This window comes from Erinaceus europaeus, chromosome 1 (genome assembly GCF_950295315.1).
Source record: "Erinaceus europaeus chromosome 1, mEriEur2.1, whole genome shotgun sequence".
NCBI classification, from domain to species: Eukaryota; Metazoa; Chordata; class Mammalia; order Eulipotyphla; family Erinaceidae; genus Erinaceus; species Erinaceus europaeus.
In genome coordinates this window covers 116,444,632-116,459,056 of record NC_080162.1, presented here as the reverse complement: position 1 = coordinate 116,459,056, position 14,425 = coordinate 116,444,632, and the positions used below count along the sequence as shown (strand labels likewise).

Here is a 14,425-nt window from a genome sequence, read left to right as displayed (position 1 = left end):
ATTCCTGTGTCTTTCTTTCTTTCTTTAATTTATTTGTGAGAAAGGTAGTAGAGAGAAAGAACTAGAGTGATCCAGGAGGTGGCACAGTGGATAAAGCATTGGTCTCTCAACCATGAGGTCCTGAGTTCTGTCCCTGGCAGCACATGTACCAGAGTGATGTCTGGTTATTTCTCTCCTCCTATCTTTCTCATTAATAAATAAATAAAATACTTGGGAGTCGGGCGGTAGCGCAGAGGGTTAAGTGCACATGGCGCAAAGTGCAAGGACCAGCATAATGACCCAGGTTCGATCCCCCAGCTCTCCACTTGCAGGGGAGTCGCTTCATAGGCGGTGAAGCAAGTCTGCAGGTGTCTATCTTTCTCTATCCCCTCTTTCCTCTCCTCCTCTCTCCATTTCTCTCTGTCTTATCCAACAACAACGACATCATCAACAACAATAATAACTACAACAAGGGCAACAAAAGGGAATAAATAAATAAATATTTAAAAAGAAAGTTTTTTTTTTTTAAAAAAGAAAGAACTAGAAATCACTCTGGTATGTGCTGCCAGGGACTAAACTCAGGACCTCACACTTGAGAGTCTAATTCTTTATCCACTGTGCCATCTCCTGGACCACACCCTGTGTTTTTTCAATAGTTTCTTCTTTGTATTTGCTCATTTCCTTTCCTATATGGCAAGATTTGGTGTCCAAACATCAGTTTGTAGTCTTTCGCCAGCAAGGTTCTAACCACCTTGCTGGGGTATATGCCTCCATTGCGAGCTATGCCATTTGACTTCTCCTGCTGCACTAATATAGTGCAGATGGTGTGTTTCTTCTTGTAAATCTGGACAACTTTGCCCCATCCACAAATCTCACTGTCCCTGTCCCCTTCACACCTGACCAAGCTCCTGAACATACCCTCTATTCAAGCTTCTAAAATTCTTCAACACTTGACTAATGCTCTTAGTTTAATTTAATGCACTTAAATGAATTTAGTGCTGTAATTGTTTGTTGTTGTTGTTGTCACTGGGCTTCAGAACTCCAAGTCAGTATTTCAGAGAGAAAGTCAAGAGAGACAGAGGGAGAGAGGGGAAGACACTACAGCACTGAAGTGTATGGGGACAGGGCTCAAACCTGGGCTGTGCGTGCATGTGACAAAGCAGGTGCACCACCCAGGTGAGCTATCTTGCTGGTCCTGTTGGTTGTATTTTAAGGTCAGTATGTCAGTGTAAAGCCCTGGTTAGTTGAAAGAAGCTTATCAAAACAGTTTTTTTTTTAAATTTTTAATTAATTTCCTTTTGTTGCCCTTATTTTATTGTTATAGTTATTATTGTTGTTGTTACTGATGTCGTCGTTGTTGGATAGGGCAGAGAGAAATGGATAGAGGCGTGGAAGACAGAGAGGGGTAGAGAAAGACAGACACCTGCAGACCTGCTTCACCATCTGTGAAGTGACTCTCCTGTAGGTGGAGAGCTGGGGGCTCGAACTGGGATCCTTAAGCCGGTCCTTGCACTTCGTGCCACGTGTGCTTAGCCCGCTGCACTACCGCCTGACTTCCAAAACTGCTTTTTGATGATTTTTAGAAAGTACCAGGGACCTGGAGATAGCTCAACAGCAGCATGAACACTTTACTAAGCATGAGGACCCAGGTTCAAGCCTCCAGCTTAAGAACAGTGGCATGAATAGAATCACAAAGGTTTGGGAGTCAGGCTGTAGCGCAGCGGGTTAAGCGCAGGTAGCGCAAAGCACAAGGACCGGCATAAGGATTCCGGTTCGAACCCTGGCTCCCCACCTGCAGGGGAGTCGCTTCACAGGTGGTGAAGCAGGTCTGCAGGTGTCTATCTTTCTCTCCTCCTCTCTGTCTTCCCCTCCTCTCTCCATTTCTCTCTGTCCTATCCAACAACGATGATAACAACAATAATAACTACAACAATAAAACAACAAGGGCAACAAAAGGGAATAAATAAATAAATAAAAATAAATAAAATAAATAAAAAGAATCACAAAGGTTCAAGGTCCCAAGAGGTGAAGAGAAAAGCAGTACCTGTAGGTGAGACTTGGTGACTGTAGGCGCCCACTTCATTGCCTCCTGTAGGATCATTCCACATCGTGCAGCAAAGTCCTTCACGATGCTCTGAAAGAGGGTGCAAGCCACTCCAGGTCAATGTCAGTGTCAGAGCCACTGCTATGGGCGGAGTGTGTCCCCTAAGGTTCATGTGTTAACACAGCGCTCTACCCCTTAATGCCTCAGGATGTGGTTCTGTTTGGAGACGGGGTTTTTAGAGGTGCTTCAGTTAAAAGGGGGGCCAGCAGGGTAAGTTAAGATCCAATCTGACTGGTGTACTTGTAGTAAGAGAGAAGGATACAGTCATGCACAGAGGGATGGCCACGTGACAATATGGGAAGATGACCATTCGCAGGCCCAGGAGTTTGATCTCAACAGAAACCACTCCTGCCAACATTTTGATATTAGACTTCTGTCCCCAGAACTGTAAGAACATACATTTCTGTTGATTAAGCCCTCTTATCTGTAGTACTTTGTTATGGGTATATTAAATATATTAAAAGGGGGCCTTGGTAACATGGAAATGTTATGCGTGTACAAACTATCATATTTTACTGTTAACTGTAAACCATTAATCCCCCAATAAAGAAATTAAAAATAAATAAATAAATAAGAATTGCAGGCCAGGAAATGTTATGGGTATGTAACTGTGTTCTAATGTCATAGCTCCAAGCACAGGGAGCCTGCACACATTCTGGTCTGTAATTCTTTTAGTTTTTTTCCTGGCCTGCAATTCTTATTTATTTATTTTTTAATTTCTTTATTGGAGGATTAATGGTTTACAGTTAACAGTAAAATACAAATAGTCTGTACATGCACAACACTTCCATGTTACCAAGGCCCCCTTTTAATGTATTTTTTCACTACTCCCATCACCAAAGATCTAGGTCCCCATCCTCCCCACGCCCATAGTTCTCCCACAGACTTGAAAATGGCTTGCAATTCTTTCTGGAGGCTTTGTGGCCAGGCCCACATTCACAGTACATCCATCATAATATGGTCAGTATGTAACCCATGTCCTGAGTCTGAATGGAAAGGCAAGTCTGGGAGGTAAAACCATCAGAGGTGGCTTGTCACTAGGTGGGGAATTTAGAAGCTGGCTTAGCTGAGGGCTGACTACAGAAGGGTATGACTGAGAGCCTTCTGAGCTGAGCCTCACCATGCACTCTAAGGCTCTGAGTCAGATCTGACACCATGTACCCTCCTCATGTGGACTGCTAGGGTGTTCTCACTTGATGCTGACAGGTTCTTGAAAACTAAAAATTTAGGTGAAAATGTAAAATGAAGCAGGTCCTCAGGTGGTTGCGCACCTGGTTGAGTGCATACATTACAGTGTACAAGGACCTGGGTTCAAGCCCCTGGTCCCCACCTGCAGAGGGAAAGCTTCACGAGTGGTGAAGGACTACAGGTATCTCTCTCCCTCTCTATCTCCCCCTTCCTCTCGATTTCTCTGTTTCTATCCAATAATAAAATACAATAAAAAAGTTAAAAAAATTAAAAAAAAAAGAAAGCAGGTCCTCAAACAATGTTTTGTTCAGTGTTGTTCGGGATAGCTTTTTCACAATATTTTAATGAAACTATGTTGAACAAAACGATGGTCCTCAAGGATCTGCTGTATTTACTCCACTTGTTTCCTATCTGGTAGCACAAAGCAGTCATGTTACTTTGCTCCCACAACAACAAAGACAGAACACTTCTGAGCTGTGAAGTTTGTTTAAAAAGTCTGTTTAAAGTTGACAGGTAGCTGGTAATGGTGAACCATGAAGAGAGTTGAGAGTCATCATGGCCAAGTGTTGAGAGAGCAGGCTGGGTAGACAGACAAACCTGGGTTAAGGCAGCACACACTGCTCATGCTGTGCAATGCAGCCATATCAGCTTCCTCACTTGTGGGCTGGGGTCTATGCTACTTTCTCCTCAAATTGCTGGTGAATGAATGAAACAATGTATGGAAAATGCTGGTCAGGGCTGACTCAGTAAACAGCAGTGAAAGTGACCCGGAATAAGAGAACAGCTCTAAGCTTACCTCTCGAGCTTCATAAGTGTCTGGAACGGTGATCCGATAGGGGGCATCTGGGATGTTATAGTATGGTTGGTCCTTGTGAATATCCTGAAAGCAAAACAGGACTCCCTCCAGCAAACTGCCTCTGGGAGCAGCTCTGACAAGCTGTGCTTCTTGCATAAACTGCATGCAGAACATTTGCCTCCTCCATACCCTCTAATGCCATGTGTGTGACAGGTTTCCAAACCTGTTGCAGCTTATTAGGAAAGGCCACCATGGAATCTGGATCCCGCATGCCCGATTTGGCCACTTGGAGTGTAAATCAGGCTTAGGTGTATAGAATGTGAGACACTCACTGCGCTCAGTGACAGGGACAGGGTCTGCAGGATGTCCAACATGGTCTTCAGCACCGTCCCGCTCCAGAGCAAGTGGGGAAACCTATACCAAGAGCCACTTCTCAGGAGCCCAAACTCCAAGGAACACATTCCTTTCAGTGGAGAATGAGCCCTGCTTCCTGCTACACAGCTGAGAGTTAGAAGGCGAAAGGAGGAGCCAAGGCAGAGAGTCCAAACTGATGCCTCCATTCCTTGGGCCAGGCACAGACCCAAGTGACCCTGTCTCAAACTAATGTCTGCTGTTCTAGGTAAACACCAGTCAGGCTGCACTCTCCCACTCCCTCAGGCAACCTTCATTTGTAAGCAGGACTTGCAGTATGCTTGACTTGCCCTCTAACCTTGCCTGGAACTGGCATCCAACATAAGCAGCAGGCTGCACAACTCCTGGATCCCTATGGCTAGGTTTCTTGCGCAGAGGTCCAATACTAGGAGAATCTCTGACTGAGTCCTAGGCTAGAAGGAGCCCTTTGTATGACAGTGAATACCCCACAGAGAGCCCAGACAGGCTTTGGGGTAGAGGATGGAGGACTGGCTCATGTCAGAGATGTTGGGACTCAGAATCCCAGGGGTGATTTCCTGGCCAGGGAGGCGACAGTGGATTAAGCATTGGACCCTTAAACGTGAGGTCCTGAGTTCAATCACTGGCACTGAATATGCTAGAATGCTAGAATGATGCTCTGGTTTTCTCTTTCCCCTTCTCCCCTCTCCTCTTTCATATAAATAGATCTTTCAAAAAAAAAATCCTGGTCACAAAATGTGTTGTAAGTACACAATTATAGATTAAGTCCAGATTTCAAGACCAAAATTCACACTCTGTAGCAAACTCAGTGACATTCTGTGGAGGGCTACCCTGTCCTTTTCAAACGTGTGTGTGTGTTATATGTAAAATACTCCCCTGCAGTCACTTCACAGGCAATGAAGCAGGTCTGCAGGTGTCTATCTTTCTCTCCTCGACTTCCCCTCCTCTCTCCATTTCTCTCTGTCCTATCTAACAATGATGACATCAATAACAATAATAACTACAACAATGAAACAACAAGGACAACAAAAGGGACTATAAATAAAATGTTAACAAAAATACTCCCCTGTATCCCAAACCTAGAAACTTACACGTGTACATTCGAATGCTCCCTCTGTCTTACACCCTAAGCATTAGAAGGAAAATGTGCTTACTTATCCACTAGTCCAGATAGATACTTGTCTGCCACTCTCCGTATTCTCTTGTGAATGTGGTTGAAGTTTACCAGGAGAAACTGGGCATGCCGTTCCAGTTCCTCTTCATTCTCCTTGGTCTTAGCCTGGAGATTCAGAAGTGACAGGTATAGCAGGTATCCTCAGCTTACCCACAACAGATCCAAGCCTGGGCATTCTGATAAGGTTTACTTTATCTGCCATCATGTTCAGGAAGGCATCAAACACTTTGTCTGCAACAGCAATCACACACTGCATCATCCCTGAAAAGAGGACAGGGTTTCCATCAGTGAGAAGTATCAACAGAAAGACATGGTTTCAGCTACTCTCAAATGTTTTGTTTGCAAATGATTTTGAACTTATGAGGAATTGCAGAGAACATAAAATCCCTTAAGACCCTCCCTGAGCTTGTCCTGATAGAATGTCGTATCTTCTTGAACACATTCACAGATTTGGTGCTACTGTATACATTTCAGGTTCTCTTCAGGTGTCATTTTTCTTCTAATTTTTCACTCATTTGTTTTTGTGCCCATCAGTGGATTCTGTCTGCATTGGATAGTGGTTTTCAAGGGAGTTTTTTTTTTTTAATCTTTTTCATCTTTCCTATTTTAAGTAATTGTAAACCCATAAGGAGAGCATGCTCCTCCACCCCTGTGTTTTAAGTCTCTCTCTCTATCTCCCTGCTCCCCGCCCCTTTAACCACAGCGCTGATCAGCTCTGGCTTATGGTGGTTGGGGGGACTGAACCTGTGACTTCAGAGTCTCAGGCAAGAGGGTATCTTTGCATAACCATTATGCTATCTACCCCTACTCCAAAAAGCCATTTTCTCCACACAGAAAACAGGGAGTAGTATTTCTCTATTTAGGAGGCTAGGTGGTGGTGAACCTGGTTGAGCACACATGCTACAATGCTCAAGGACCCAGGTTTGAGCTCCTGGTCCCCACCTGCAGGAGGAAAGCTTTGCGAGTGGTGAAGCAGGGCTGCAGGTGTCTCTCTGTCTCTCTCTTTCTTTATTTAGTATTAAAGCTCAATGCACTATGAAAGTACTTACCAGACTTGTCTTTCTGAATAGCTTTATCCTCAAAGTAGCAGAACATGACCTGAAAGCGGTCAGGATCTGTTGAGCGTAGTACCCTGTAAGAAGAACAGCTTGTGGTAGTATTTAAAAGTTCTAGGCCCTCGCTATCACAGATTTGATGCTGCCCAGCTCTCTGAGGCTACAAGGAACAGATGGCCACTTAATGGACTATGCTGTTGAGACTCTTTGGGGGCCATGTCCAATACCTATCATAATATCCCTATGTGGTTCCATTTGGTGAGTCACCATCAGTAATGCTGCTTAAAGATCACAAGCACAAGGCTTTGTCCACCAACATTGGCTGAATGCCCCACATCAGAAAACTTGTCAGCTGAGTCCCAGTACATCTTTCCATCAGTGGCACAACATACAGACACCAAAACAAGATGCATTGCTCAGTGAAAAAATGTCCACATCTAGAATGTACAAACATTTAAAAATCAGCTCAGATAAGGATGTGTAGGGAGGGGAAGTCTTGTCTACCTCATATATTCCAGTCGATAAACAGACAGGAGATAGGTGGACATAGCAAAGTCCAACTTGTTGATGAGGGCAGACACTTCAGGAGCGGGGTCCAGCAAATTGATGATGGTGCTTCGAAGCTCGCTCAGTTCAGCCTGGAGGGAAAGGAACAACGGGTCATGAAGGACCTCAGAAGGGAAGGATGCACTCCCACGAGAACACACAAAGCCCCTCCCCTGCTACATAGGTCCTTGGCAAGACAAGAATCCTCACTGGGGTGACCGTGTCATTTTTCATGGCTGAGTTATACTGGAGCACAGATCGTAGTGGCTCTTTGCTGGGGAAGGTGAGCAAGGGAGACTTGGTAGCTATTTCACAGACGCCTTCATACCACTCCTCAGGCCAGAGTCCTGCAAGAGAGTGCACGGGAGTGAGAACACCATTCTGCTTGGGAAGAACTGCGCTAAGGTTGATGCTGACTATCTCAAGTACTAGACATCCCCCATTTTATGTGTGTTTGTTCACTTATTTTTTTTGTGTGTGTGTGATTAATAGTGAGTTACAAGACTATAAAATTACAGAGTATAGTTCCACACTGCACTCGCCACCAAAGTTCTGTATACCCACCCTTCCACCTCCCAAAGGAAACCACCAGAATTCTCGCAAAGCCTTAGAGACAGGTTGTTTGCTTGTTGGTTTTGTTTTTTTGCAAGCTCATGTAGATTCCATATAGGGGTGAAACCATCTGGTAGTTGTCTTTCATCTCTTTACTTATTTCACTAAGCGTTTTCCTCTAGTTTCATCCATTTTGTCTCAAGACAATAAATCATTTATTTATTTTTAATTGCAGAGTAGTATTCTATCCCTCTTGAAATAAAAAAAACCTAATTTATAAAAAAAAATTAAAATATTTATTTGATAGAGACAGCCAGAAATTGAGAGGAAGGGGGAGACAGTGAGACACCTGCAGCACTGCTTCACCACTTGTGAAGCTTTCCCCCTGCAGGTGGGGACCAGGGGCTCAAACTCGGGTCCTTGTGCACTGTAACATGTGTACTCAACCAGTTGTGCCATCACCCAGCCCCCCAAACTTAATTTTTTTATTCTTTATTTATTTATTGGATAGAGACAACCAGAGGGGGTCGGGCGGTGGCGTAGTGGGTTAAGCGCATGTGGCGCAAAGCGCAGGGACCGGCGTAAGGATCCCGGTTCGAGCCCCCGGCTCCCCACCTGCAGGGGAGTCGCTTCACAGGTGGTGAAGCAGGTCTGCAGGTGTCTATCTTTCTCTCCCCTTCTCTGTCTTCCCCTCCTCTCTCCATTTCTCTCTGTCCTATCCAACAACGAATTGCGTCAACAAGGGCAATAGTAATAACCACAACGAAGCTACAACAAAGGCAACAAAAGGGGGAAAAAAAAATGGCCTCCAGGAGCGGTGGATTCATGGTGCAGGCACCAAGCCCAGCAATAACCCTGGAGGAGGAAAAAAAAAAAAAAAAGAGACAACCAGAAATCCAGAGGGAAGGAGGTGATGGAGAGGGAGAGAGACAAGACAACTACAACATTGATTCACCACTTGCAAAGCTTTCCCCCTGCAGGTGGGGGTCAGGGGCTTAAACCCAGGTCCTTGCACATTGTAACATGTGCGCTCAACCAGGTGCACCACCATCTGCTCCCCCAATTTTTAAAAATATTTATTTTCCCTTTTGTTGCCCTTGTTGTTTTTTTATTGTTGTAGTTATAATTGCTGTTGTTATTGATGTTGTTGTTGGATAGGACAGAGAGAAATGGAGAGAGGAGGAGAAGACAGAGAGGGCGAGAGAAAGATAGACACCTGCAGACCTGCTTCACCACTTGCGACTCCCCTGCAGGTGGGGAGCTAGGGGTTCGAACCGGGATCCTCATGCTGCTTGGTCCTTGTGCTTTGCGCCACGTGTGCTTAACCCGCTGTTACCGCCTGATTCTCCCCATTTTTTTTTTCCTGACAGAAGTTGAGAGGGAAAGAGAAATATAGGGGGAGAGGGAAAGAGACTCTTGCAGCACTTTTTCACTACTTGTGAAGCTTCCCTCCTGCAAGTTAGTAACAGGGGTTTGATTCTGCGTCCCTGTGCACTGTAATATGTGCTCTCTACTAGGTGTGCCACCATTTAGCCCCCTGGATACTTTCATTTGAGCCAATTACTTTCAAATGAGACATGGAAACTATTCTATTGCTTAACTTGGGTTCTTCCTAAGACATGTAGTTTCAGAACCTTAAATGATATTGGGGAAGTATAACAAATGTTTGTAAGAAGCAGTATTTGCATCTGTACAAAATTCCAACACATGCACATCCCTAGCTAGATTCTGTCCACAGCACCTGTGTTGTATTCTCCATTCTGAACTCCCTGGGAGAGCAAGTATCCCTTACCTGACCCCTCCACAGCAAATCCCATCAGCACAGAATAGAGCCAGAAGTCACGGAAGAGCTTCTGTAACCGAGGCTTGGCTTCCTTGATGGGTGGCAACCGTCGGGTGAGCTGATGTGCCAAGGCGAAAAGGAGAACATGACATTAGTTACAAGGCCTTAAAGGTCAGAGAGTATTCTCTGAGACACAGTCTGAGTGGTAGGAAGAGACACATTGGATAGTGACCAATAGTATTAGGTTCACCACTTAGCATACACTGATCATCTAGTTTTCTACGTTAAAGTAGTGTGTACTTCCCTGTCACTGACCTGTCCTTCCCACTCAGGTCTTGTAGGCTGTGGAACTGTCAGCTTTTGAGAACATACATTTGGCTGGGGTGATGTCCCAAATGATGGCAGAAACACAACAGGGCTCTCAGGCCACAGTGTTGGCTCTGTGTTTATAGTCTGGCTTCTAGAGTGGTTCACTTCTACTTATCAGAGGTCCTAACTGGTTTTGGCACAGGAGAGAGAAATAAAGGGATTATCACATCTCTTTCTTTGACTTGGGATCCCACTTAAAATTTTTTATTTATTTATGGGAGAGAGAGAGGAACGGGAGTATCACTCTGGCATACGTAATACCAAGTATCAAACTGGGTACCTAATGCCTGAGAATCAGATACTTTATCCACTGTGTCACCTCCTGGGTCACAGATCCTACTTCAGACTTTGTAAATGTCATTGCTCCCTCCCTAGTAAAGACATGGACCTGGAAGTGCAGTGATCCTGCCCATCGTGCAGCTGAGAGACTGTTCTGGTCCCTTGGGGAGGGGAAGGTCCCATGAATGTTCTGAAGCATGCAGAAGTAAAGACAAGGTGTAGTCACAGCTAGCTAGCACCCTATACAGGAACACAATCCTACACATCAGATGAAACAGAAAAGAGTTGAGAAGTTCTAGCAATGATGCAAAGCTCTGTGTGCCCCAAGTGTGGGAAGGCAAAAATTAAGAGGAACTCCCTGCTCTCTACAAAGAAGATCAAGGAAGGAAAAAACAGACTGAAACAGAAAAAACAGATATTAAAGAGACTTAAAAAAAAAAAGCTAAAAGACTTAACAACCATGTCCTACATGAACCCTAACTGGATCCCAGAATTTTTGAATAACTGTTAAAAGTCATGAAGAAATCTAGTTTTGCTTATATGTCTGATATCCAAGAGAAGTACTGTGACTTTTCTGATATAACAGTGGCACAGAAGAAATCATTTTAAAGATTCATGCTCAGTGCCCAGGGAGAAAGTGTCATCATGTCATCCTACAACTCACCTCCAAAATATACAATTAAAAAAAATTTTTTATTGGGAATTAATGTTTTATATTCCACAGTAAATATAATAGTTTGTACATACATTTCAGTTTTTCATATAACAATACAGCCCCCACTAAGTCCTCTGTCATCCTTTTCTAGGACCTGTACTCTTCCCCCTACCTACCCCAGAGTCCTTTACTTTGGTGCAGTACACCAACTCCAGTTCAGGTTTTATTTGTGCTTTCTCTTCTGATCTTGTTTTTCAACTTCTGCCTGAGAGTGAGCTCATCCCATATTATCCTTCTGTTTCTGACTTACTTCACTTAATGTAATTTCTTCAAGCTCCATCCAAGATGGGTTGAAAACAGTGAAATTGGGAGTCGGACGGTAGTGCAGTGGGTTAAGCACAGGTGGTGCAAAGCGCAAGGACTGGAGTAAGGATCCCGGTTCGAGCCCCCGGCTCCCCACCTGCAGGGGAGTTGCTTCACAGGCGGTGAAGCAGGTCTGCAGGTATCTATCTTTCTCTCCCCCTTTCTGTCTTCCCCTCCTCTCTCCATTTCTCTCTGTCCTATCCAACAACGACGACAACAACAGTAACAACAACAATAACTACAACAATAAAAAACAAGGGCAACAAAAGGGAAAATAAATATTTAGAAAAAACGGGGGAGTCGGGCAGTAGCGTAGTGGGTTAAATGCATGTGGCGCAAAGCACAAGGACTGGTGTAAGGATTCCGGTTCGAGCCCCCAGCTCCCCATCTGTAGGGGAGTCGCTTCACAGGCAGTGAAGCAGGTCTGCAGGTGTCTATCTTTCTCTCCCCCTCTCTGTCTTCCCCTTCTCTCTCCATTTCTTTCTATCCAACAACAATGACATCAATAACAACTATAACTATAAAACAACAAGGGCAACAAAAAGGGAATAAATAAGCATTTTTAAAAAATGGTGAAGTCAAATAACTGAGTAGTATTCCATTATGTATATATACAACTGCTCAGCCACTCATCTGTTGTTGGACACCTTGGGTTGCTTCCAGGTTTTGGCTATTACAAATTGTGCTGCTATGAACATATGTGTACACAAATCTTTTTGGATGGGTGTGTTTGGTTCCTTAGGATATATCCTCAGGAGAGGGATTGCAGGATCATAGGGTAGGTCCATTTCTAGCCTTCTGAGGGTTCTCCAGACTGTTCTCCACAGAGGTTGGACCAATTTATATTCCCATCTGCAGTGTAGGAGGGTTCCTTTGACCCCACAACCTCTCCAGTATTTGTTGCTACTACCTTTTCTGATGTATGACACTCTAACAGGAGTGAAGTGGTATCTCACTGTGGTCTTTATTTGCATTTCTCTGACAATCAAAGACTTGGAGCATTTTTTCATGTTTCTCGGCATTTTGGATCTCTTCTGTGGTGAATATTCTGTCCATGTCCTCCCCCAATTTTTGGATGGGTTATTTGTTGTCTTGTTGTTGAGTTTGGCAAGCTCTTTATATATGTTGGTTATTAAACTCTTGTCTAATGTATGGCATGTAAAGATCTTCTCCCATTCTGTGAGAGGTCTCTTTTTTGGGTATTGGTTTCTTTTGCTGTGCAGAAGCCTTTTAATTTGATGTAGTCCCATAGGTTTATACTTGTCCAAAATATACAATTAAGTCTGGCAAAATATTAACTACTTCATCTAAGCAGTTGGTATAAGGGTAAACATTTCTTCTGACTATGTATTTTTAAATGTAATTAAATGCTGGAAAAACACATCTAACTATAGAGTAATTTTTGAGCCTAAACAGGAGAAAATGGACTATGTGTCATGCTACTTTGCAGTTGGGGCTAAAACTTTTAATGAGCAATAGACCCAAAACTGTCACAAAGTGTCAGGAAAGGCTAAAGTCCAGTTTTTCAACAGTGAGTAACAGGATCAGAAATGTAAATATGCAGGAAAACTTGCTTAAAGTTGTTACTTGCTTAAAGATAATAAAAACAGTACATAATCATAGAGAAGACATTCCTAGGGGCCAGGTGGTGCCTGGTTGAGCACACATGTTACAGTGTAGAAAGACCAGTATTTCCATCTCTGGTCCCCACTTGCAGGGCGACAGCTTTACAAGTGGTGAAGCAGTGCTGCAGGTGTCTCTCTTTCTCTCTCCCTTTCTATCTTTCTCTTCCCTCTTGATTTTTGGCTGTCTCTATACAGTAAACAAATTAAAAAAAGAGACCCTTCTTTATAAAAAAAAGGGGGGGAGAAAGATATTCTGAGAAAGGAACTACATAGAGGGAAAAAAAAAACAACAAAATCAAAGCTTGCCACTTGCTTCCTAAGTTAAGTTTACTATTTACTGTCTTGAGACCTGGGAGGTGGCACAGTGGATAAAGCTTAGATTTGCAACTACAAGGTGTTGAGTTTGATTCCTGGCATTGCATGTGTCACAGTGATATTCTGACTCTCTATTTTTCTGTAATATTTTTATTTATTATTGACTAGAAACAGAGAAATTGAGAGGAGGGGGTGGTAGAGAGTGGAGGGGGATGACAAAGAGGGAGAGAGACAGAGAGACACCTGCAGACCTGCTTTACTACTCGTGAAACCTTCCCCCTGCAGGTGGGGATCATGGGCTTGAATCCGGGTACTTGCACACTGTAATGTGAGTGCTTAACCAGGTCACTGCCTGGCCCCCTGATTCTCTTTTTTTAATAGCTCACTTGGATAGTGTGCTTTCTTTTTCCTGATTCTTTTTCATTAGTATATAAATGGTTCTTTAAAAAAAATCACCATGTTGCAAGTTTATTGTCTCAATTTGGGGAGATAGTGCACATAAGTAGTGCATCAGACTTTCATGTCTGAAGCAGCAGAGGTCCCAGGCTCAATCCCCAGCACCACCATAAGCCAGAACTGAGCAGTGCTTTGTTAGAAAGAGAAAAAAAAGTATGCCTTCTTCCAAATCTATGAATAAATATATGTATTACAGCATTGTAGCAGGTAGTGCTTACTGAGTATTAACTATGTGCCAGGTACTACTGTCATTTACATACAATCAAGATCTCATCTGACTTTCTACAACAAGTGTATGCAGTAGTATAAGTACCCTCCTTAAGAGGGTGAGAGTAGGGGGTGGGGTGGTGGTCCACCACGTTAAGTGTACATAGGGCCTGTGCAAGGATCCAGGTTTGAGCTCCCGGCTCCCCACCTGCAGGTTTTTTTTTTTCACAAGTGGTGATGCAGGTCTGCAGGTGTCTATCTTTCTCTCCCCCTCTCTGTCTCCCCTCCTCTCTAATTACTCTCTGTCTATCCAACAACAACAGTAACACCAACAATGGGGAAAAAATGGCTGACAGGAGCAGTGGATTCATAGTGCAGGCACCAAGCCCCAGTGATAACCCTGGAAGAAAAAAGAAAAAAAGTGGGGGGGAACATAGCAGGGAGGAGTGGGACTTTGACCTGGGAGGTCATTGGTGAAACAATAACAGTCACATGAGGGTCTGGAGAGAAGGTGCTCCTGCAGAAAAACACAGCAAATAACAAGGCTCTGATGGGGGCTCAGTTTAGCTTATTAGAGAACAGGATAGAG

The 14,425-nt window shown here is 43.8% G+C and overlaps 1 protein-coding gene across 1 annotated transcript in view; it reads right to left on the bottom strand.

The window, feature by feature from the left end:
- Positions 1–14,425, bottom strand: part of PI4KA (phosphatidylinositol 4-kinase alpha) — a 153,322-nt gene that overhangs the window by 33,401 nt on the left and 105,496 nt on the right. The window contains 9 exon segments of the mRNA XM_060194530.1: positions 2,024–2,113; positions 4,068–4,151; positions 4,400–4,481; positions 5,612–5,736; positions 5,822–5,892; positions 6,681–6,763; positions 7,191–7,324; positions 7,443–7,579; positions 9,577–9,685. Of these exon segments, the coding sequence (XP_060050513.1) occupies positions 2,024–2,113; positions 4,068–4,151; positions 4,400–4,481; positions 5,612–5,736; positions 5,822–5,892; positions 6,681–6,763; positions 7,191–7,324; positions 7,443–7,579; positions 9,577–9,685 (915 nt within the window).